The 25,218-nt window shown below is 38.3% G+C and overlaps 2 protein-coding genes across 2 annotated transcripts in view; one reads left to right on the top strand and one right to left on the bottom strand.

The window, feature by feature from the left end:
* Positions 1–25,218, bottom strand: part of ELOVL7 (ELOVL fatty acid elongase 7) — an 82,478-nt gene that overhangs the window by 9,036 nt on the left and 48,224 nt on the right. The window contains exons 2-6 of the mRNA XM_079761475.1: positions 13,312–13,409; positions 7,593–7,783; positions 3,836–3,916; positions 2,842–2,898; positions 340–445 (exon numbers count right to left, since the gene is read on the bottom strand). Of these exons, the coding sequence (XP_079617601.1) occupies positions 340–445; positions 2,842–2,898; positions 3,836–3,916; positions 7,593–7,783; positions 13,312–13,375 (499 nt within the window). The 5' untranslated portion in view covers positions 13,376–13,409. The remainder of the gene's footprint in view (positions 1–339; positions 446–2,841; positions 2,899–3,835; positions 3,917–7,592; positions 7,784–13,311; positions 13,410–25,218) is intronic.
* LOC307105059 (ubiquitin-conjugating enzyme E2 D3) lies at positions 19,812–21,260 on the top strand. The gene has a single exon (XM_079780493.1). The coding sequence runs from the start codon at positions 19,996–19,998 to the stop codon at positions 20,437–20,439; it is 444 nt and encodes a 147-aa protein (XP_079636619.1). The 5' UTR covers positions 19,812–19,995; the 3' UTR covers positions 20,440–21,260.

Below are 25,218 nucleotides of genomic sequence, written 5' to 3'. Positions count from 1 at the left end.
TAGTTACGTTCCTATAAAACCATTTTGTTTATTTTTTATTTTTAAAAGATATTTAATAGAACTCCTTGGGAAAATAATAAAATCCAAATAAAACAACTAAAATATATGTATAAGACTGTACCCAAATGTCAATGCATTTCTAAAGAATGGAGAGTTGGAGAAGGATCTGGGTAAGAGTCCTACATTTAGGTTTCAAGTAATAATAAAAGTTAGAAGTTTGATCAAAGTGATTCTTTGATGTGAGTTGCTCTTAAATCACACTTAAGAATAGATTTTGTGTTTATACCATACAAAAATATTAGTATTTATAAGAAATGATCCCAACTCTCCCTTGGCTACCTGCAGCAAATTTGACTCCAAACCACCAGGTCCATGGCATGATGGTATGATGGAAGACATGCAGAAAAGTCACTTGGCTATTTTTCTTACGCAGAACAAAAAAGATCTGAAATAATTTAAAGAAAATCAAGTTCATATAAAATCATGCAATAATTTATCTAGAGTTATAAAAATATTGACAAAGTGAAACTATTTCACATCACAATTTGCTTTGAAAGGACTGACTTATAGAATGCTCATGGAAGCAGCTGATTCTTCAAGTTCAAAAGCCAATTAGTATGAAGGAACTTGGGTATGATGCCTAGTCATGGGAGAATCGATAAAAGGTAAAAAAGAAATTGCATGCAGATTTGAAAAATCCAAGATATAAAATGAAAACTATGGCCCAAAAAATTATGGGAAAAAAATGTTATTGGCAAAAAAAAAAAAAAAAATCCACATGTATGGCACGGAATCTTAATTCTTAGGACTGACATTATTCTACATTGCTCTCTAACACATTTTCCCAATTTAGGTAATGGATTAAGCAAATGAAGAGGACTTGCAATAAATCAAAAGTTAGCAAGTTATTATTAAAGAAAAATGAAGAGGAAAACACTTGAAGAGTTAATTGGGGAAATAGGACAGAAAAGAAAGCAAAGCTGCCTTGGAAAAACGAGGAGGGCAATGAAGGCACCATTCAGATTGAATGTATCCAAGTGGTTTGCAGAAACTCTACAAACAAAGGCATAGAATAGAAAGAATTTGAAGGGAAATTTTTTTTTCCAAAAAATATTCAAAAGCAGAATTAAATGTCCAAAAAGATACTCAAAATTCAGGAGCGCAACAATGAACTAGACTTTGAAATATAGGACTAAACAGAGTAGCAGAAACAAAAGTACTAGTAGGAGTATCTTAAAAAGTGTGGCTTAAGGATGGACACAGAGGCAGCAACCATTTCCTTATGTAAGCTAGACCTGAGAACATGCAAAGCAGAAACAATGAAGCCAAATACATTTGCTTATGCACATGAGAGAAGGCAGCGTGGTGCAGAAAAAGCCATAAGACAACAATCTGAGATCCTAGCCCCGTGGTCGGCAAACTGCGGCTCGCGAGCCACATGCGGCTCTTTGGCCCCTTGAGTGTGGCTCTTCCACAAGATACCACGGCCTGGGCGAGTCTATTTTGAAGAAGTGGCATTAGAAGAAGTTTAAGTTTAAAAAATTTGGCTCTCAAAAGAAATTTCAATCGTTGAACTGTTGATATTTGGCTCTGTTGACTAATAAGTTTGCCGACCACTGACCTAGCCCATCAGTGGCAGCATTCCTTTGGGTAAGTCATTGAACCTCAGTATTTTCAGACTGAGAGCTTTGGACTTCAATGGATCAATAGTTCTCAACCCTGGCTGCATGTTACAATGTCCAAGAAGCTTTTTTAAAATAGCCCTGCCTGGTATCTACTCTAGACCACTTAGCTCCAAATCTCTGAGGTTGGGGCCCAGCCTTCTGGCTTTTTAATGCAAGTAAGTTGACTAACCCATGAGGGTTGACAACCACTGGCCTAAGCAAGGGTTCTCAAAGTGTGGACCCTGGACCAACAGTAATAACATCACCTGAGAAGTTGCTAGAAATGCAAATTTTTAAGCTCCACCCAAAACCTATTAAATCAGAAACTCTAGGGATCAGGCTATGGGGCTTGTGTGTTTTTAACAAGCCCTCCAGGTGATTCTAATGCATGCCAACTTTTGAGAACAATAGGAGTGATTCTATGCTCACAAAAATCCTTTCCAGTTATTACATTATGCGTAGTCATCTGGGAAGGTAAAAGCATGTTGAGATTTGTTATATATTCTGAAGAGAGAACACACTTAGGCTCAAGACTGTTTCCAGATAACCAAGACCCACATACCACAAAGATATAATAATTACACAGCTTTCCTACTCTGGAAACAATGGCATAGGACTTTCTCCTCTCCTTACGGACCCTAATCTATAGCACTTGCTTCTCCCAGGGTCCAGTCACCCAAATTCAGCTCATTCCCAGGCAGAGAGAGGACTCAGAGGGCAGCTGAAGGTAGTTTTGACATTTCCAAAATGACTGATATGCAAGGGTAACAATATTATGTGTAAGTTTATAAATTTTGAAGCATTTATCTTCTTAAAGGAGTATGGATGACACAGGGTTTTTGTAAGAAGTACCAAAGGTAAAGTGTTCTCTGCTCTTTGCTTCCTAAACTTGCTTCCCAGCACAACTGTCATCCATCTACAGAAAGATGCAGTTTTTTCGTCTATGTGACAGTTACACGCTTATCTTAAACAGGTGGTAGACATATAAGAACACCTTTTGGAGTTTGCAAACGACTGAAAAATAAGCTTATCCTATCCATTTTCTAAAATTTCTGATAAGAAAAGGCAGGTCTGCCTGAAGAAGAGAGATAACCCAAGTTATCGGACAACAGAACTCTAGTTTATTGCTTTCATCAAAAGATCAGACATTTACCAAATGAAATGACTACATACTCACAGTATCTAATAGCTCGATAAATTTGGAGAAGTAATAAAGCCAGCAGGTGCGTGCCATCTGCAAAAGCACACATAAATATGAATTTATTTTGTTTTATTTTTACATGGGGGAAAATTTAGTTCTTTTTAATTTTGGCAAAATACATATAATATTAAATTTACCATCTTAACTATTTTTAACTGTATAGTTCAGTAGCATTAAGTACATTCCCATTGTTGTGCAACCATCATCACCATCCACGCATAGAGGTACCCATCCATGTACCTATAAAACAACTCCCCATCTGCCACAGCCCCTGACAAAGGCCATTTTACTTTCTGTCTCTGAATATCACTCTAGGTACCTCATATAATAGAATCATACAGTATTTGTCCTTTTGTGCCTGGGTTATTTCACTTAGCATAATGTTCTTATGGTTTGTGAATGTTGGAGCATGTGTCAGAACTTCCTTCCTTGTTAAGGCTGAATGATATTCCATTGTATGCATACACCACATTTTGTTTAACCTTTCATGCCTCCACCTTTTTTTTTTTTTTAAATAAGGAACGCTTCATGAATTTGTGTGTCATCCTTGCACAAGGGCCATGCTAATCTTCTCTGTATCGTTCCAATTTTAGTATATGTGCTGCCGAAGTGAGCACGCCTCCACCTTTTGGCTACTGTAAATAATGCTGCTATGAATATGGGTGTACAAATACCTTTTTGAGTTCATGCTTTTAGTTCTTTTAGATATATACCCAGAAGTGGAATTGCTGGGTCATATTATAATTCTTTTTTAAGTTGTTTGAGGAACCAGATATGAATTTACTTTTAAATTTTACAGAAAATAACATATCCGACTTTGGTTCTTTCTAGCTGGTAAATTTTAGCTTTTCTTTCAATATACATATCCTAATAATTGAGTCACTCATTCTGAATTCACATTGTTACAGATGGAGTCCAAAAAGTTTTAACATTAATTTTGAGTTACGAGTTTTTCCAAAGAGAAACTTACCCTCAACGCTGTAGGCGACCGTGAATAGTCAACAATTTCACATCGAAATGAATAACCTGTACCCCAGCCAGACATCACAAACTGCAAGAGAGCACATGCATTTTAAAGAAGGAAACATTTGCTCAACAGCTATAACAAAGGCAGTTTTGACTGTTTCTTCGTTAAATTCTCAGCTGAGTCAGCAGCCAGTGTGGAGGGAAACTTAGGCAAGAACACTTACAAACTAGGAACTCACTGGATATAAAAGCAGTAAGAATTTTCAAAACCATAAACTCATATCTTATTTAGATAAACTGGGTTTGGACTAAAATGTCCATTTCTTGGGATAATTATTCTAATATAGTGGAGAACAAAACACTGGGAGTGTTTTTGCTTAAACATCAAATACTGGAAGTATATGCTAGTATACGTACATATTAGGTATATCTATATATGTCTGTGCTTATGTTTGTGTATTCTAAAGGGAATAAATGGGCCTGAATTCAGTCTTTTCTGCTGATCTCTAAACGTCCCAAATAGTCAAAAAATAAATTAGCAAACCAAAATTCCTCAATGTACTCATAAGATACATTGCTTTTTTCCTGACCTTAGCTAGTCGGTGTGATATGAAGTGGTAATCCATGGTTCTTAAAATTAAGGTTGACCAAACACAAGACTCAGATATTAGTTTGGCTTTGGATCCACATGACAAGTAAGAAAGGAAAATCTCAAGCTTAAAAATGCAAACTAGCAAGCCTTAATTCCAGCACACCCACAAAGTGACCTTCTACTAGTGGTGAGAAGAAAAAGCTTACTGTTGATAAGTCTGAACCGCAATTCAAAGATTACATTGACATTCTTTCAGTCTGATGGTGGGAAGGTCTTCTTTTAAAACAGTATCTGAAAATGAAAAACTAAGGACTGTAATTTTAAATAAATTCCTATATTAATTTAGAGCTCTGAAAATATGACCACTTCTCTTTTTTGATACCCTGTTCTCATAAGTGCTAACATCTTCCCAAGAATGTCTTCTTTCTTGGTATAATGGTTATATCATTTTATGCCATTGAAGTACACTTTAAATTTCTATTTTTAATTGTTATTAAAGCTAAAATGACAACTTTACAATAAATTAACTTCTAAAAAAGCAAAGGTTTATGAGGCATTACCAGAATGGTATTTCCATGGTGAAAAGAAACAAAGGAGAAAGAACAACTATTTAGACTGTGGTATTTAAAAATATACCATATTTTTCTAAAACTAGCTCCTAGCTTATGCCGTGAGATAATTTAATCACAATGTTAACTTGGTAAGTTATGAAATCTTGAAAATTAAGATTCAGAAAAGTATAAGACATATTTCACAGGTGAGAAAAAAATATCTTACAAAAAACAGTCAATAAATTTTCTCTAAGGAACAGGGAATGTGGTACAGAAATGACTTATTCTGCTTTACGAAATCTGTCAGTGAGCATCCTCATATTCTCCTGAGCTCAGACTTAACTACTGACTGATGTAAGGAACACGCTAAATCCTTTTACTAAAACTAGCATGACTGATTCTCCCCTTTCCCTGCCCCAAACAAGCAATGTGCTGTGTGACTTGGCCTTTTGTGGGGTCTTCATTGGTCTCTCTCTCTTTTTAAAAATATGTTTTTATTGATTTCAGAGAGAGGATGGGAGAGAGAGAGAAACATCAATTATAAGAGAGAATCATCGATCGGCTGCCTCCTGCATGCCTCCTACTGGAGATCGAGCCCACAACCTGGCATGTGCCCTGACCAGGAATCAAACCCATGACTTCCTGGTTCACGGGTCGACACTGAGCTACAACGGCCTGGGTCGTCTCTCTTTATTAGTGTCTGACTAGTGCCAACTAACTAACACATTCAAACCATCACTAAAAAATAAGGCATGTGGGTTCCTTTAGTCCAGTGGTCAGCAAACTCATTAGTCAACAGAGCCAAATATCAACAGTACAACGATTGAAATTTCTTTTGAGAGCCAAATTTTTTAAACTTAAACTTCTTCTAATGCCACTTCTTCAAAATAGACTCGCCCAGGCCGTGGTATTTTGTGGAAGAGCCACACTCAAGGGGCCAAAGAGCCGCATGTGGCTCGCGAGCCGCTGTTTGCCGACCACTGCTTTAGTCTGATCTACCTTTCACCTTGCTCATATTTGCCCTAACACCCTGGTCAAGGTGTTTACTGTAGACCAAATGCAATCATGCTCCACCCAATAAACCATGAGTTCGGATGTGTTCCGGAGATGACAGGCTGCTCAGCCGCAAAAGTCTTTGTTTAAACAAAGAGTGGAACTTAATGCTTTCCTGATATTAAGTTTAAGAACATTCTAAAAGTCTGTGAAGCTTTTGACATATGTGTCTATGTTTCAGGCTGTCAAGAAGAAAAAGTAGTAGTTTATATTTAGCCGTTAATAAACACCAAAATGGACACATAAGTAACTCTAGTATTAGTGGTTAATGGGAAATAGACTTTCAAATTCAGATATTTTCAAACCTTCTTTTATGTTGTAATTGCCAAAATAGAGATAAAAACTAACTGGTTATAACTGAATTATTTCCTAAGAAATATATTTAAGGATAGTATATTCAATGACACAGTCAGACATAGCATAAAGGAACCTGAGAGACAACTGGTTCAATGCTGACTTTATACAATGGGAGACCTGAGGCTCAAAGAAGTTAAGTGACTTCCTCAAAATCAGGTAGCTAATCAGTAGCATAACTGGGACTAACTAGCCCCTGGTCTCCTGGCTCCCAGGTCAGTTCTTAACACTGTCCTACAGTAGGCTATATCCTATTTCTGATAATATTGTATTTTCTCTGCTCTTCCCTTTCAGTTACTTATGCTCCAGAAAGGACAGTAAGGTGGCCTGTGAGTTAATTTTGGAAATAAAGTAGAAGAAATGGAAGACAGCAAAGTAAGTCCAGACTTCTGAGGGGCCTATGAGGATGAAGTCAGAACAAAGTGAGGGCAACCCGACCAGGTGGATTCATGGTGGGAATCAGGAGAGGCCAGAGGAGCTAGCTATGCTGGACTCTTGTGAGTTCCAGTACGAGGAAGCCAGCCAGTATTGGGGAAGCAAGGAATCTCAGAAAAGCAGTGAGGGTAGCTGAGGCATGTTAATAGCAGAGGGAGAGAAAGTGAATCTGTGAGTCTTCTTTTAGGTTCTGAAAGATCCCCCGCTCTCTTACTGACAATTAAGGGACAGGCTCCCTTACCTACTGCTTTGTGTGAGTCTAAGTTCTCTATTCCCCCAAAGCTCGGCTAAACCAAACCCAAACAACCCACCATCATAACTCATGAGAGCGTGTAGAAACTAAATATTCCTACCATGAGGAGGACAACGCATTAGTCAGAATGAGCTCTGCTGTCAGACCTGGATTCAAATATCAGTCCTGCACTTACCAGCTATGCTACTTTGAGCAAGTTACTTAATTTCTCCAAGTATGTTTCCTTAAAACTAACATTTATGGATTCATACAATTATCTATTAAGGTTAACTATGTGCCAGTCCCTGGACTTATTATTAATAATTCTCATTACCTATGAGTAAATTATACTTAGATCCTCTAAAGGATTTGATACCTGGTCTATACGTAACAATTTGGGGGCAAATCCCTGCTCTAGTGAGCTAAGAGATTCTAAAATTCCTTAAATTTCGAAGAGTTTTACAATCATAACAAGAAACATAATGACTGATAAACAAGAAAACTCAGGCAAAATTCTCCCATTAGGAATACTAAAGACACTTGCCTCATAACACATATACACAGAAAAGAGTACTATGAAAAAATTGTACGTTATCATCGCTTTCTTGAGTTCAAAGGGCTTTCGATTTTCCATGAGCTTTGGTCCCAGAGAAGTGACAAAATAGACATAGAGTCCCAAGATGATGGTTTGTGGCAGAGGTGATGACATTAAGAACCAGTCTTCAACTCTTGGATCTAAGAGAAAAACAAGATGTAAGTACATATCCACTTAACCAAGAGGTAACTAACATCAACCAGCATTTCTTTAAATGAGCACCTGGACCCTAATGTTGACAGCAGACTACGTGGGCAATGATCACTACCATCTTCAGGGTAAAGGGACATTATCAGGGATAGTGATGGGGTTAGAAACAGTGAGGCTGTTAGCACCAGAGGCTTCAAAGGGCAAAGGAAGGGAGTTACCACAACCCAGGAGAGAGTCATATGGAGTAGCCCCCTGCAGAAGAGCTGTGACCTTCAGTTGAGGGATCCAGCCCCATCACAAGGCAATTCTTCACGTAAGGGGTCAGGAGAACTGATACCCCAACACCACCCTCCTCCCTCTCCCCAGTTTCCTAGGGTTCCCCCTTGGCTGAAACCAACCAGAAACCAGAGGGCAGGAGAGCAAGCCCATGGATATAGTCCATACTGGTCATTCTCCAGGCCCCAGCACAGCATGTGGAGTGCATCTGGAGGACAGAAGATAGCCAGCAAGGTCCTACCACCCACCATAACCAATAGTAACATTTTAGAGTTCCTCCATCCAGACATTCTCTTATATACTAAAAGTACACACATATCATCAGCCATATTAATATGTCTAGTTTTTATCCCCAATGAAATAAGGACCTAAAACCAATACCAAAGAACCCCTGCAAGGATGTTAATTAACATTATCACTTTTGGATGGTGACAATACAAATGATTTTTTTCTAAATGTTTCTGTTAGTAACACACATCACATGTATGATTGAAAACTAGTTGTTTTTTTTGTTTTTTAAGTGTCAATAAAGGAATTCCTGAATTGGAGGTTTATTTTATTTTCTTCTTTCATTGACTCAGCAGGTGGGGAAGTCAAATGACATCATCATCTTTCTGTTATTCTGCTGGCAACAGTACAAACAAAACAAGTCAGGAAAAAGCGTTCTGGGCTGGCTCAGGAAGTAGAAGAAAATAATTTTAAAATAAATAACCTTTTCTTATAATTTAACATTTTAAGCACACACCTTTTTGAAAACCCTGTGAGTGACTTTCACGTGCTACAGATTTTTAAAAAATCATATCCTTAGGGAAAAGCTAGTTAATTAGATTTATTGTTATTTGAAAGCAAATAATAAAACAAAACACTATGCTTTAAAGAGCTCTAATCCCATTCATGAGGGCTCCACCTATGCTTTTTAATCCTATTTCAGCAAGCTCTGGAGTTTTGATCCTGGCTTCCCTCCTGACTTGGGGCCACTGACTTAAAGTCTCTTTGCTTAGTTTCCTCGTCTAAGAACTGGGCATAAAGCAGCATGTATCGAAGGGAAGGGATTTGGGAGGACTGAGTGAAAGAGGTGAAGAGATTAAGAAGTACAAATTAGTAATAACTGAATAGTCACCGGGATGTAAAGTAAAATATAGGTAATGTAGTCAATAACATTATAATAATTATGTATGGTACAAAGTGGGTACTGGAAATATTAGAGGGAACACTGTAAAGTATATGATTGTATGACCACTACACTGTACACCTAAAACTAATACGAAATAATATTGAATGTAAAGTGTAATTGAAAAATAAAATAAAATAGCTTATATCACATAGAGGATTTAGTGAGTTACTGTATTCAAAGAGCCCAGGACAGACTAAATGCTTAGTAAATGTTATGACAGCAGGTCTCAATTCAGCAGAGCAGTCACCTCTGGAGTGTTTAAAGGTCAAGTGGTCAAAAAAATGACCCAGATCCAACTAAATCAGAATCATAGGATCCATATTGGTCCTAGGCATCCATATTTTGAGAAAAAGCTGCTTTGGGTCAACTTCTTTCTCCTATATTTAGGGCCTAAGAGTCGCTCACCACTGCCCTGCAGGAGTCATTTCTGTGGTTTTCCTGCCTGCTGATCCAATCAGTGACATCTGGTCTTCCATACAACTGCCAAATTCCTAAAAGTATACTAGTAGTTGTACTCAGATTATTCCTCTGCATGAATTCGCTCTCTCCACTGAGCAGATGAAATTAAAAGTCTTTAATATGATGCTCATGACTCTGAAAACTGTTTATTTTCCATGTGAGGTAGTGGGCTTCCCATGATGAAAAGTGTACAAGACAGGTGCGGATGGTGACTTTGATGGGGGGGGGGTGGTAGAGGGGACACTCGATGCTATTTAAAGTTAATCCTGAATCAGTCTATGATTTCACAAACTGCAAAAGATCAGGGGTGAGGTAAGTTCTGTTTCCCCCAGAGAGAAAAGGCTGATGATGCATCTTCTATTTGGCATCAGAGTTGGGTTTAAGTGCATAAGTAGAGCCAAGATGAAAGCAGAGGATGCGAAGGCAGGCTGTCTGAGAGTCTGTACCCCAGGGATTACCAAAGGTCTGACTTATTACTAGTCTGATTGTTCTTTTCTAAGAGTGTGTGTGTGTGTGTGTGTGTGTGTGTGTGTGTGTGTGTGTGTAAGAGAGAGAGAGAGAGAGAGAGAGAGAGAGAGAGAGAGAGAGAGAGAGAGAGAGAGACAGGGAAACTACAAGTGTCACATACATAGAACATATTAATGAACTTGTCCATCAACTGCTTGTAAGGCAGTGTTCTCTTCTCAAGTAGCATGTACTAGCTCAATGAGTTCTCCCTTTAAAACCCCAAGCACCAATAAGATGAAGAAGCTGGAAGGAAAAGCAATCATGTACCTCAGTACTTTGTGAAGTATTAAAGGTTCAGGATGGCAACACTCTTACTCAGATTGTCTTTGCGAAAAAGGTCACAACTAAGTCTGAAAAGTTATTAGTACCACCCAAATATAAGGAAAGTTGCTTTTTAAACAACTGAAAACATTATAGTATTATTTCAAAATCTGACACTTCATATCTAGAATCATAATAAATCCTCTTATAGCTTAAGTAGTAATTAAACCATTTTAAAATCCTGTAGCTGTGGAATTTTCCACCTGAAATAATTATGCATGATCACAACTTCTCTAGCCATAAGAAAACCAAAGAATACAGGTAAGTGTCTTGGAGGCGACTTGGGATTAGGGCCAAAGCCAAGAATACACTTGAAATTCTTGGCCCTTGATCAGGTGCTCAGAACTTCCCAGGGTAAGCAAAGTACAACTGAACTAAGATGGCCAGAAAAGATTCCTAATGGGTTTCAGAGATCAATACCACACTACCCGGAAGCAAAAACCCTCTCCTCTTTTACCTAAAAGTGTTCTTATGAAGGTGTAAATCTCTACACAAAACTTTTTAACCCTTCTAGAGTCCAACAGGAAAAAAATGTGAAGAAACCTTTACAAACATGATATGCTATACTGAAAGCATTTTAAGATGAAAATGCTCTATCAATCATCTGTAACCACCACCCCCACGTGCTTTGTGAAACTTCCCAAATGACAGAAGCACTTCCATGTGTATTATCTGCTGGCTGGTAGCTATCATTCTAACAAAGAAACTGAGACTCACAGACAAGAAATCATTAGTTCCAGATCCTAGCTAGTACAGTAGTGTCAGGACTAACATTTAGATCTTTGCATTAAATATCCCCTACCTTCCCTCCTCTCTTATGACTTCAAATTGGCCCAAGGTACGTAGCACTACCTGACTCTTCCTCTCATTCTTCTTGCACTGTTTGCAACACTGTCTCCAGGACTCTCCTTGTCTCTCCATAACCACCCCAGCCCTGGGTCACTCCTTTTTCTGACCTAATATTATCCAGCTTTTAAATTCCTAATAAAAAGTAAAGAGTTGATCCATGAATAAAAGTAGAAGTAGAATTCAGAAGTAGTTCCTTTTTAAATATTTTATATTGCTAGCACTATATAGATAGTCATCATCTTTTAAATAGATTTGACCTGTAAGTTAGCATATTGATTATCTGAATCTCTAGGGCTCCTGCATTTGGAATAGTGAATAGCAAGGGTTGAATAGCAAGGGATCTGTTCTCCCAAACAGGTCTATTTTTTTTTTAAAAAGTACCTAAATCTATTTGGTTCCCAAGTTCAAATCCTAAGAGTTCAGGAAGCAAAGTACACCTCTACTTTGAAAAGCAATCAAAATATTAGTATTTTAAAAATAAATAAATGAAAAGAAAAACTATTAGAAAGCAAAAATATAGTTCTTAAATGAAATACCGAATTAATGAGAACAAACTACTATAAACCTTCAGAGAAGAAAAACCTCTAAAGAAACCTGTATGTCTTCTGCATCATTACATAAGTTGAAGAAAACTAAAATAAAAGAGAAGAAGAAAAAATGGAAATAACCATTCTCCATTTCCCAACCAGACTGAAGCATCTCTACTTGTGGGATCTTTTTTAGATACTTGGCATTTTTCAGGGGTAAAACTAGTAGGACCTTTTGTAGTGAAATAAAATTGGTCTTTAGCAGTCTACTGAAAATGCTAGCAACCATGAAACCGTTTATCGTGGCTGAAATTAATGTTAATTGGAATATATTTCCAACTGTGATAGGTACCAAGAGGTGGCACTTTTTCCCCCTGAATTTGGTGATCATGCAATTTCTGGTTGACAGGTAAAAATCATTCTAAAGTGGTGATGGTGGTGAACATGTGTAAATTAATTCAAATATGAAATGCCAGAATACATAGGTTCTAGTTTTTTCTGCCAAAAACTAACCATGATGTTGGCCAGGTCACATCTCTGGGCCTCAGTTTTTTCAACTCTAAAATGAGGATTTAGCTTCGATGATATCTAGGTCCATCTCAGCTCTAAAAGGCTCGATTGTCTACTAGTATTTATTTAAACGTACCTTTGTTATATTTTTAGAATGTTTTGTAATAGTTATAAAAGCAATACACATTTAGTGTTTTAAAGAAAATCTAGATAGACATAAATAAGTAAATAAGAAGTTACTAAAATCCTACCCCAAAGAAATAACTGCTAATCCTCACAAAAGAAATATATATGGTATTTTATAACCGGCTTTAATTTAATCTTCTTGTGCTGGGATTAAATGTTTTTCTATAACACTGATTTTTCTTTAAATGGGCAAGGGGAGAAGTCAGGCATTTCAGAATTATTTGGGGTTACCCTAGGAAACACTCCCCACCCTTTCTGATACACCCCTGGGGGGTGCACCCCTCCCATTCAAGAAGCATCCTGAATAGAGCCATTGTTGGCAATAACTATTATCTCCCTCAGGAGCATTAGGGCAGAATCAAGCCTAAGAGCACTGTCTCTCCAAATCACTTTTAATGGCTACTCAGTTGGAATGTACCATCATTTACTAACCAATTCTCTTCATTGGATAGTAAAACTATTTTCACTATTATAAGCATCTTAATGAACATCTGTGTAGCTCTATCTTTGTACATATCTGTAATGAAACCCTTGACACGTCTTTACTAATTAGTAATAAAAATAATATTTTGAAAAAAATATTTGGGGTGTCCTTGAGAGAGTGTTAAGCTGCAAAGTCTCTCATCCTGTTTCAGTGAAATCCTATTAAATGTGGGAATCTGACATAAAAAGGCAGGATGAGCCTCAATTAGGAAATATGGTTACTTACCAGCATCCTTGATCCAATTATCATAAAGACGCACAGTCCTCGATGTAAGATCACTGAAGGCCATTTTCCACAGGATTTACTAGCTCTCACAGTGGGTTCTTCAGTAAAACAAAAAAAGAAATGCATTATGACCTATGAATGCAAATAAAGCCAAGTTTCTAGTAATACAATACTAAAAATGCTAAAAATTTAATAGGAATAACTGGCAAACCAACAAACTTTTACTGAGGGTAAATGCATTAGTGAACCACATTAAACCCTGATGCAGTTGCAAACATTTAAGATTTTTCATCGTTGTAATAACAATGCTTATTTTGCTGAATAAAGGCTGACATTCTATGTACAAGATACAAAAGGAGTAAATGAGTCTAAGAACTTTCGTGGGAACATCTCCTCTTTATGCAACAATCAGATCAGGAATGGACTGCACCTCCCATGGCAATGCTGAGCTAAAAACCCAGGAGAAGAAAGTGGAAAAGACACACAAACTCTCAGAGGAGCTACTCTGATCCAGACTTATAGCTGATCATCAGGCATATGAGAGAGGTCTTCTATATGTCACTTTTCACCATGTAAGTGGAACAGAGGTAGAAAGAGGGAGGGAAAGAAGATTCACAAGAGCCAAGGAGAGGCTGCCTAGTTTGTCTGAACAGATAGACAAGAATAGTTGGAAAAAGACCAGTGAGGAAAAACTATCTGTACTATATCCTACCTAATAAAAGGGAAGTATGCAAATAACCATCACTCCGCTACGCCCACGATTGGGCCAGCGGCAGGCTGGGGGCGGGACTTGGGATGGCCAATTGGGCTGACAGGATGAGCGGGGGGGCGTTCCTCCCATAGGCCCCAACGGCCAGCACTGCAGAGGACCCATGGAGCCGGCGGAAGGCGCAGGTGGCGGAACTCGGGGGTGGCCGAGTGTGTGGCTGCCAGCACCAGTTTTCCGCCAGCAGCAGTTTTCCTCTGGCCACCCGCTGATCGGAGCACCTCCCGATCAGAGTTTCTCTCGGGGTGGCCGATCGCGCTGGCGGGAGGTGCTCCGATCAGCGGGTGGTCAGAGGAAAACTGCTGCTGGCGGAAAACTGGTGCCGGCAGCCAGGTGAAGGAAGGTCTATTGCACGAAACTTCGTGCAACGGGCTTCTAGTATTAAAATATATTCTAAATCTTCAATAATTAAAAAAGTGTGAAGAGGCAAACCAATGAAATAACAGAATGTCCAGAAACGCACATTGGGGAATTTAGGATGGTATTTAATACATTCTAAGACGTATACTTTCCCACATTTTAACATCTCTAAAATCAGCACACACCTTACAAGTGGAGACTGTACCATAAAATGAATAGTATATTTGATTCAATTCATATGGTGGGAAGATGAAGAAGTTCTGCCGCTCCCTTGTCTTATGGAAATGTAACCTTTGCAGCTTGGTAGCCCTGTGCTTTTTCCATGGACCCCTTAATTCCTAAAATTTCCTAAACCTGCCTATTTCACCCCTAAAAACCCCTTTCAGTACTTTATGGCTTCCCTTTGGCATATGCAAATTACCAGCATAACCACTGTTGTGCTTTGGGGCCATTATTAAATAAAATAACGGTTATGCAAACACAAGCACTGTGATATCTCAACAGTCAATCTGATACTGACTCGGTGGTGACAGTTGCACAAGAATGCAAATGTACTTAATACCACTGAACTTTATACTTAAAAATGGGTAATATGTTACATGTATTTACACCACAATAAAAAAGAAATTACCTAATGTACAATAGAAAAATTGAGTATTTTTTTATTGTTTAAAGTATTACAAATAGTAGTACATATGTCTCCTTTTTTTTCCCCCCATTAACCTCCCCCCGGCCTCCCCTACCCCTTGCACATGCCTTCACCGCCGCCTCCCCCTACCCCCACCGCAGTGTCTTGCGTCCATTGGTTATGCTTATATACACACATACAAGTCCTTCGGTTGGTCTCTTACCCCCCCCCACTCCACAGCCCTCCCCTGCCTTCCTGCTGTAGTTTGACAGTCTGTTAGATACTTCTTTGCCTCTGTATCTATTTTTGTTCATCAGTTTATAATGTTCTTTATATTCCACAAATGAGTGAGATCATGTGGTATTTATTTTTCACTGACTGGCTTATTTCACTTAGCATAATGCTCTCCAGTTCCATCCATGCTGTTGCAAATGGTAAGAATTCCTTCTTTTTTACAGCAGCGTAGTATTCCATTGTGTAGATGTACCACAGTTTTCTAATCCACTCATCTGCTGACGGGCACCTAGGCTGTTTCCAAATCTTAGCTATGGTGAATTGTGCTGCTATGAACATAGGGGTGCATATATCCTTTCTGATTGGTGTTTCTGTTTTCTTAGGATATATTCCTAGAAGTGGGATCACTGGTTCAAATGGAAGTTCCATTTTTAATTTTTGGAGGAAACGCCATACTGTTCTCCAAAGTGGCTGCACCAGTCTGCATTCCCACCAGCAGTGAAGAAGGGTCCCTTTTTCTCCGCATCCTCACCAGAACTTGTCCTTTGTTGATTTGTTGATGATAGCCATTCTGGCAGGTGTCAGATGGTACTTCATTGTTGTTTTGATTTGCATGTCTCAGATGATTAGTGACTTGGAGCATGTTTTCCTATGTCTCTTGGCTTTCTGTATGTCCTCTTTTGAAACGTGTCTATTTAGGTCCTTTGCCCAATTTTTGATTGGATTATCTACCTTTTGTTAAATTATACGAGTTCCTTGTAAATTTTGGAGATTAAACCCTTATCAGAGATAACATTGGCAAGTATGTTCTCCCATGCAGAGGGCTTTCTTGTTGTTTTGTTGATGGATTCTTTCGCTGTGCAGAAGCTTTTTATTTTGATGAAGTACCATTTATTTATTTTCTCCTTAGTTTCCATTGCCCTAGGAGCTCTATTGGTAAAGATATTGCTACAACAAATGTCTGCTATTTTGGTACCTATGGCTTCTTCTATGATTTTTATGGTTTCCCATCTTACGTTTCAGTCCTTTATCCATTTTGAGTTTATTTTTGTGTATGGTGTAAGTTGGTGGTCTAGTTTCATTTTTTTGCAAGTGTCTGTCCAATTTTCCCAACACCACTTATTGAAGAGACTGTCTTGACTCCATTGTATGCTCTTGCCTCCTTTGTCAAATATTAATTGAGCATAATGGCTTGTGTCAATTTCTGGGTTCTCTATTCTGTTCCACTGGTCTATATGTCTGTTCTTGTGCCATTACCAGGCAGTTTTGAAAACAGGGGCTTTGTAGTATAGTTTGATATCTGGTATTGTGATCCCTCCAACATTGTTCTTCTCTCTCAAAATTGCTGCAGCTATTCGGGGTCTTTTTTTATTCCAGATGAATTTTTGGAGAGTTTGTTCTAGGTCTTTGAAGTATGCCATTGGTATTTTAATGGGGATTGCATTGAATTTATAGATTGCTTTGGGTAGTATGGTCATTTTAATGATGTTGATTCTACCAATCCATGAGCATGGTATATTCTTCCATTTGTTCATGTCTTCCTCTATCTCTTTTTTCAGCATCCCAAAATTTTCTGAGTATAGGTCCTTTATCTCCTTGGTTAAAATTTATTCCTAGGTATCTTAATTTTTTTTGTTGCAATGGTAAATTGAATTGCTTTTTTAGTTTCTCTATTATTATTGGTGTATAGAAAAGCCATAGACTTCTGGGTGTTAATTTTGTATCCTGCTACATTGCCGAATTCATTTATTAAGTCTAGTAGTTTTTTGATGGAGTCTTTGGGGTTTTCTATGTACAATATCATGTCATCTGCAAATAAGGACAGTTTTACTTCTTTTCCAATTTGGATGCCTTTTATTTCTTCTTCTTGTCTGATAACAATGGCTAGTACTTCCAGTACTATGTCCAACAGGAGTGGTGAGAATAGGCATCCCTGTCTTGTTCCTATTCTTAGGGGAAATGGTTTTAGTTTTTGCACATTGAGTATGATGTTAGCTGTGGGTTTGTCATATATGGCTTTTATTATGTTGAGGTATGATCCTTCCATTCCCACCCTGCTGAGAGTTTTTATCAAGAAAGGGTGTTGGATTTTGTCAAATGCTTTTTGCATCAATGGATATGATTATATGGTTTTTATCTCTCAGTTTGTTTATATGGTATATCACATTTATTGATCAGAGCAGAAATAAGTGACACAGGAGCAACCAAGATGGCAGCATAAGGTATACACCTGTACATGCTGCCTCTCACAACCACACCAAAACTACAACTAAAAGACAAAACGTCTATTACCCAGAACCATGGGAAAGCTGGCTGAGTAGAAGTACTACAACTAGAAGGAAAGATAAAAGAGCATTAAGACATGCACAAGCGTGGAAAACATGAGGTACGCAGGCACGCAAATTGGGCTGGCGGTTGCCGAATGGGTGTGTTGTTTCTTTCAACCCGAAGGGAGACACAGCTCCCTATTACTCTGAACTCCAGTTTCTGGGCAAGACTCTGGGGATCCAGACCCCTACGGGGAAAATCTGGACTATCTGCCATCGGGTCGGAAAGTGAGGGTAGCTTTCTTGCAGAGCTGCGCGCAGGAATCATTGTTTACTGCACTGGGAAACGAGGAGACACAGAGATGGCTGAATGGCAGCCATCGCTGTTTGCCATGTCCTAGTGACTCCCTGAGACCCTGCCCCGCCCAATTTACAAACCCACCCAAACTGTGCGCAGTGGCTTTTGCATGTAAATGGCCTGCCCTATCACAGCTTAACCTAACAAACTGCAGCTCTGGTCAGACCAGGAGAAATCTGCAGACCTCGCCGCAGCTCCTGCTGGGTGGCCTCAGACAGTAGCTGACCTGCACCTCATTGGAGATTCAGAAGCCAGTGTACCTAGTGGTCAGTGTGAGACAACACCAGATTTCAACTTCTCACATCCATAAGTGACACAATAAAGAGGCAGACTCAGTGAGCACCAAAGCCCCACTGAAACAAGTCCTGCCCAATGAGGGTGTCTCCAGCACAGCAGTTCTTCCATTATAGACACAGCAGGTCCTCACAGCCAATTGGCCTGGAGGTCAATTCCTCCCAGTATACCAACAGCAATCAAGGCTTAACTACAACAAGACTGTTCACTCAGTCTACAAAGGGGTGCACAAAGAGTAACCACCTCAGGTGATTGGGGAGGCTGAACCACTGGGCCCTATAGGTCACCTACCACACAAAGCCACTCCATCAACACAGGGAAGCAGCCAGAATGCGGAGACAAAGAAACATGTCACGAATGAAAGAAATGGAGGAAAGCAAACTACTGGACATAAGTTCAAAACCACATTTATAAGGTTACTCAAGAATCTGCTAAAAACCTCTGAGGAACTTAGTGAGACCTTTGAAGATCTTAATGAGAATGCCAAAAAAATGGAAAAGGACCAGTCAGAAATTAAGCATACACTGTCTGAAATAAAGAATATACAGAAATTCAACAGTAGATCAAAGGACCCCAAAAATCAAACCAAAGATTTGAAACATGAGGAAACAAAAAACACCCAACCAGAAAAACAAAAAGAAAAAAGAATCCAAAAATATGAAGATAGTGTAAGGAGCCTCTGAAACAACTTTAAGCGTACCAACATCTGAATTATTGGGGTGCCAGAAGAAGAGAGAGAGCAAGATACTGAAAAACTATTTGAAGAAATAATGACTGAAAACTTCCCCCACCTGGTGAAAGAAATAGACTTACAAGTCCAGGAAGCGCACAGAACCCCAAACAAAAGGAATCCAAAGAGGACCACACCAAGACACATCATAAGTAAAATGCCAAGGGCAAAAGACAAAGAGAGAATCTTGAAAGCAGCAAGAGAAAAACAGTTAGTTACCTACAAGGGAGTACCCATACGACTGTCAGCTGATTTCTCAACAGAAACTATGCAGGCCAGAAGGGAGTGGCAAGAAATATTCAAAGTGATGAACAGCAAGAACCTACAACCAAGTTTACTCTACCCAGTAAAGCTATCATTCAGAATTGAAGGTCAGATAAAGAGCTTCACAGACAAGAAAAAGCTAAAGGAGTTTAGCACCACCAAACCAGGATTATATGAAATACTGAAGGGTATTCTTTAACCCTTTGCACTCACTTGCTTTTTTCTCAATTCCTTTATTCTACTCGGGATTTAATTTTTTAAATACCCCAGATTTTACAAAGCACGGCAGTAGAATAAAAAACTGGAGTTTCTTTTCATACAAACTTATTTATTTGGATTTTTTTATATTTCAAATTATTGATACATTCAAAAAGTATAAAAAGAGCTGCTACCAATGCTAACCGTGTCGAGTCACACTCGACATCTGAGTGCAAAAGGTTAAGAAGAGGAAGAAGAAGAAAAAGGTAAAGATAAAAATTATGAACAACAAAAGGACAACAAATACATACCTATCAACAAGTGAATCTAAAAATCAAGTGAGGGGGGCGGGCCCATATCAGGAAGAGTGCACAAAACTGCCCTTAAGTCATTGCAGACCTCCAGCTCCGGTAAACCAGCCACGAGGTTATCGCGAGAACCGCCTCCAAACCAAGCGCCTGTGTCTGGCAGAGCCGGTGTGAGACGAAGAGACAAGCCTTCCCTGCCGCCGGGGTAATCAAGAGTTTGGGCCGGACCTTTGAGCACACACCGAGATAGTGAGGAGCCAGACGCAAAGCACAGACTATGGCGCTGAAACGTATTAATAAGGAACTTAGTGATTTGGCCCGTGACCCTCCAGCACAGTGTTCTGCAGGTCCAGTTGGGGATGATATGTTTCATTGGCAAGCCACAATTATGGGACCTAATGACAGCCCATATCAAGGTGGTGTATTCTTTTTGACAATTCATTTTCCTACAGACTACCCCTTCAAACCACCTAAGGTTGCATTTACAACAAGAATTTATCATCCAAATATTAACAGTAATGGCAGCATTTGTCTCGATATTCTAAGATCACAGTGGTCTCCTGCATTAACTATTTCTAAAGTTCTTTTATCCATTTGTTCACTGCTATGTGATCCAAACCCAGATGACCCCCTAGTGCCAGAGATTGCACGGATCTATAAAACAGACAGAGATAAGTACAACAGAATATCTCGGGAATGGACTCAGAAGTATGCCATGTGATGCTACCTTAAAGTCAGAATAACCTGCATTATAGCTGGAATAAACTTTAAATTACTGTTCCTTTTTTGATTTTCTTATCCGGCTGCTCCCCTATCAGACCTCATCTTTTTTAATTTTATTTTTTGTTTACCTCCCTCCATTCATTCACATGCTCATCTGAGAAGACTTAAGTTCTTCCAGCTTTGGACAATAACTGCTTTTAGAAACTGTAAAGTAGTTACAAGAGAACAGTTGCCCAAGATTCAGAATTTTTTTAAAAAAATGGAGCATGTGTATTATGTGGCCAATGTCTTCACTCTAATTTGGTTATGAGACTAAAACCATTCCTCACTGCTCTAACATGCTGAAGAAATCATCTGAGGGGGAGGGAAATGGAGGCTCAGTTGTCGCATCAAAGGAAACAGCATTATTCTAGCAGCATCCATTCTTGTTTAAGCCTTCCACTGTTAGAGATCTGAGGTTACATGATATACTTTATGCTCATAACTGATGTGGCTGGAGAATTGGTATTGAATTTATAGCATCAGCAGAACAGAAAATGTGATGTATTTTATGCATGTCAATAAAGGAATGACCTGTTCTTGTTCTACAGAGAATGGAAATTGGAAGTCAAACACCCTTTGTATTCCAAAATAGGGTCTCAAACATTTTGTAATTTTCATTTAAATTGTTAGGAGGCTTGGAGCTATTAGTTAATCTATCTTCCAATACACTGTTTAATATAGCACTGAATAAATGATGCAAGTTGTCAATGGATGAGTGATCAACTAATAGCTCTGCTAGTAATTGATTTATTTTTCTTCAATAAAGTTGCATAAACCAAAAAATAAAAATAAAAAAAAAATAAAAATCAAGTGAATAAAAAATCTGATGAACAGAATAAACTGATAAATATAATAGAATCAGGGGCATAGAAAGGGGGTAAACTGACAATTCTTGGGGGAAAGGGAGTGTGAGAGGTGCGGGAAGAGATTGGACAAAAATCTTACACCTATGGATGAAGACAGTGGCAGGGGGTAAGGGCATGGGTGGGGTGGGGAATCAGGTGGAGGGGAGCTATGGGGGGAAAAAAGAGGAACATATGTAATAATCTGAACAATAAAGATTTATTAAAAAAAAAAGAAATGACAGAGAGACCCCCCAAAAAAAATACAAAAGATCAATGAAACCAAGAGCTGGTTCTTTGAAAGGATAAACAAAATTGATTAAGAGATCAATCAAAGGACTTGTATGCATGCATATAAGCATAACCAATGGATGAAAAACTCTGGGGGGTGAGGGCATATATGGGAGTGGGGGGGGGGCAATGGTAAGATATGTACACATATAATACCTTAATAAAAAAAAAAACGTGTATTAAAAAAAACAAACAAAAAAAAAATTGATGAAACCCTAGCCAGGCTCACCAAGAAGCAAAGAGAGAGGACCCAAATAAACAAAATCAGAAACAAAAGAGGCGAAATAACAACAGACCCCACAGAAATACGAAGAATTGTAAAAAAAAATACTATGAGCAACTCTATTCCAACAAACCGGACAACATAGAAGAAATGGACATATTCCTAGAAAAAAACAACCTTCCAAAACTCAACCAGGAGGAATAAAAAATTCCGAATAGGCTGATAACTATGGAGGAAATTGAAGCAGTAATAAAAAAAACTTCCAACAAACAAAAGCCCTGATCCAGATGGCTTCACAGGGGAGTTTTATCAAACATTCAAAGAAGAAATAAAACTTACCTTCCTCAGACTATTCCAAAAAATTCAAGAGGAAGGAACACTCCTAAGCTCTTTCTACACAGCCAGCATTACCCTAATCCCAAAACCAGATAAAGACAAAACAAAGAAAGAGAATTACAGGCCAATATCCCTCATGAACATAGATGCCAAAATTCTAGCAAATCGAACCCAGCATTACATTAGAAAGATCATACACTATGACCAAGTGGGATTTATTCCAGGGATGCAAGGATGGTACAATATCCACAAATCAATAAACATGATTCACCACATAAACAAATTGAGAGTCTTTCTTTTAATATTCTAAAATAAAACCATATATATATATATATATATATATATATATATATATATATATATATATGGTATTTCTAAAGGTGGCATCTCAAACCAGTGGGCACTAAATTATCAGCAGTTATTTAATTAATAGTGTGGTACAACTGGATAGCCATCTGCAAGAAAAAAAAAAGTTGGATCCAAACATTATACTATAAACCAAGATAAACACCAAGTAAATAAAATTTTAAATAAGAAAACTAGAGCCATGAAGTACTGAATGACAACTTGGGAGAACACTTTTATAACCGTGGCACAGGAAAGACCTTTCTAACTTTGACTTAAGCACCATTAGACATAAGAGAAGACTAACAAATTGAACCATATAAAAATCAAGAAGAAAAAAACACCAAATGACAAATAGGAAAAATATGTTCAATCTATATTACTACTTTCCCTTAGAAAGAGTTCCTAGAGATTGATAAGACTTACAAGCCAAGATTTTTTATAGTGAGCAAATATCCACAGAAAATAAAATATAAATGGCTCTTAAAACATATGAAAAGTTGCTTACCTTTAATAATAATAAGAAACCTACAATATTTTATTGCATTTTCATGGGCCAAAGTCCAAACATATTTATCAATCAGATGGGCCAAAATGCAAAAATATGTTAACTCTGTTAGCAGGACTATGAAAAATTCATACATTGCTGGTGGGAGTGCAAATTAGTACAACCCTTAGTGAGAGTAATTTGGCATTGTCAATAAAAATGATAAATGCATATTTTTAACCCAGCAACCCTACTTCTAGAAACTTATTTAATAGATATACATGCACATATGCAGAATGACATATATTCAAGGTTATTCATTGCACCAGTTAGTAAAAGCAAAAGCCCTATTAAAAGGGGACTGGTTAATGAATGATAATACATCTAACACCATGAAACAGTAAGCTGCTGTAAGAAAGAATGAGGAAGTTCCCTGAGTGCTGATGTGGGAAAGTATCCAAGATAAATCTCTATGTGAAAAAAGCAATGGAAGGTACAAAATTTTTAAATGATTACCTTTTACATAGAAAAAGACGAAAGAAGAAAGAATATAAATTTATATTTGTTTATTTTAGCATAAAAGGAACTCTGAAAAGATATCCATGAGAAAGGGAATGGGGAACAAATTGGGCTGAAGGGGTGAAAGGAAGATCTATATTGTTTTTTTATTTATTTATGTGACTAAGAATTAAAATGTTCTGAAGGAAAAAATAAAAGAATAAAATCAGTTGTCTCTTTGCTAGGACAATTCCTACTTAAATACTCACACATAAATGCACATGTACACAAGAGAGGCGTTGTTATATTAATTCCTCAAGGGCCCATCAGCTCCAGAACCTCTCTCCAAGTCCAGGAAGGTATCTCAGCATGCCCCTGCTTTGGTACATCCTTTGTCCTCAAGCTGAGTTCACATTCAAGATGTGGTGATGCCAGGGTCTTGCCAGTGTCAGCTTAGACTCTGGTTTTCTTATGAATGTTTCTATAGTGAAGGTGTGATGTAGGGTTAGGAACAGGGGTTGTGGGATAACAGAATTTGATTTGAATCCCACCACTTAATAGCTGTGTGAATCTCAGCAAAAATTAAAGCTCAATTTCCTATTCTGTAAAACAGGACAACCTCCAAGACCATAGGAGATAATATATATTTGTAAAGTTTAGAGCACAGAATCTGATAAAGAATGAACACTTGCCTGGCCAGCGTGGCTCAGTGGTTGAGCATCAGCCCATGAACCAGGAGGGCATACGCCCAGGTTGTAGGTTTGATCCCCAGTGGGAGACATGCAGAAAGCAGCCAATCAGTAACTCTCATCATTGATGTTTCTATCTCTCTCCCCCTCCCTTCCTCTCTGAAATCAATAAAAACATATTTTTTTAAAAAAGAGAATGAACACTCAGACATTATAATTTGTAGAGACAAGTTGTACCAATTTAATTGGGAAACATCTGGCCAAACTCATTATCTTGTACAGTTGAATGGCAGTTTATGGAACAAATCTAGAGAAAACTCTACTACTTTTGTTTTAAAGCCTGTATGTCACAGATTATATATGATTCTTCCCTTGATGTTTTCCAGTTGTCTCTATGTGAGTGTTTCCCTTCACCTTAACCACTGAGATAACAGACCTCAAGCCATTATTTTCATAATTAAACTGCCAAAATAATGCTGTTTAAATTCTTTAGAATCAGAATGAAAGATTCCAATTCTATATGGCATATGGTGGGGTTACATTTCAAAGTATTATTCTATTTTCTGTGCAATTTCCACCTTTTTTCCCCCCACTCCTTCCACCATTTTCCTCTCAGCCCATACTGAAGCACAGACTCCAAGAAACCCCAGTGTAATGAAGGTGAGAAATATTCACAGGCTATAAACAGTGGTTTCTCTAATCCTGAAGGCTACACTAGGTTGAGATGGAGGAAGAGAGATGGTAGTCAGAGGAGCAACTCACACTGGAAGGGCCGGAGGGGCAGAAACAGACACCCTCCAAGCCAGAGAGAGATGGAGGACTAGAGAGGTAGGGAAGGGATCCATTAGCTCAAGTTTTCTGGGGTAGCGACTCTCTCATTGATCCTTTGCTTGTAATAACCTGCCATCCAACAGTCCTTAACACTTGTGGGCCCACCAGAAAAGAAGGAATGCCCATAATTGTGTAGGGATGGGGCATGAAAACAAACGAACAAACAAAAAAACCTGATCCATTTACCTGTTGA

The sequence above is a fragment of the Cnephaeus nilssonii genome, assembly GCF_951640355.1.
Source record: "Cnephaeus nilssonii genome assembly, chromosome: 2".
NCBI classification, from domain to species: domain Eukaryota; kingdom Metazoa; phylum Chordata; class Mammalia; order Chiroptera; family Vespertilionidae; genus Cnephaeus; species Cnephaeus nilssonii.
This window is presented reverse-complemented; position numbering and strand designations above follow the sequence as displayed.

Bases quoted from the DNA above. Each gene is read 5' to 3' on its own strand.
- LOC307105059 (XM_079780493.1), top strand. From the start codon at position 19,996: ATGGCGCTGAAACGTATTAATAAGGAACTTAGTGATTTGGCCCGTGAC.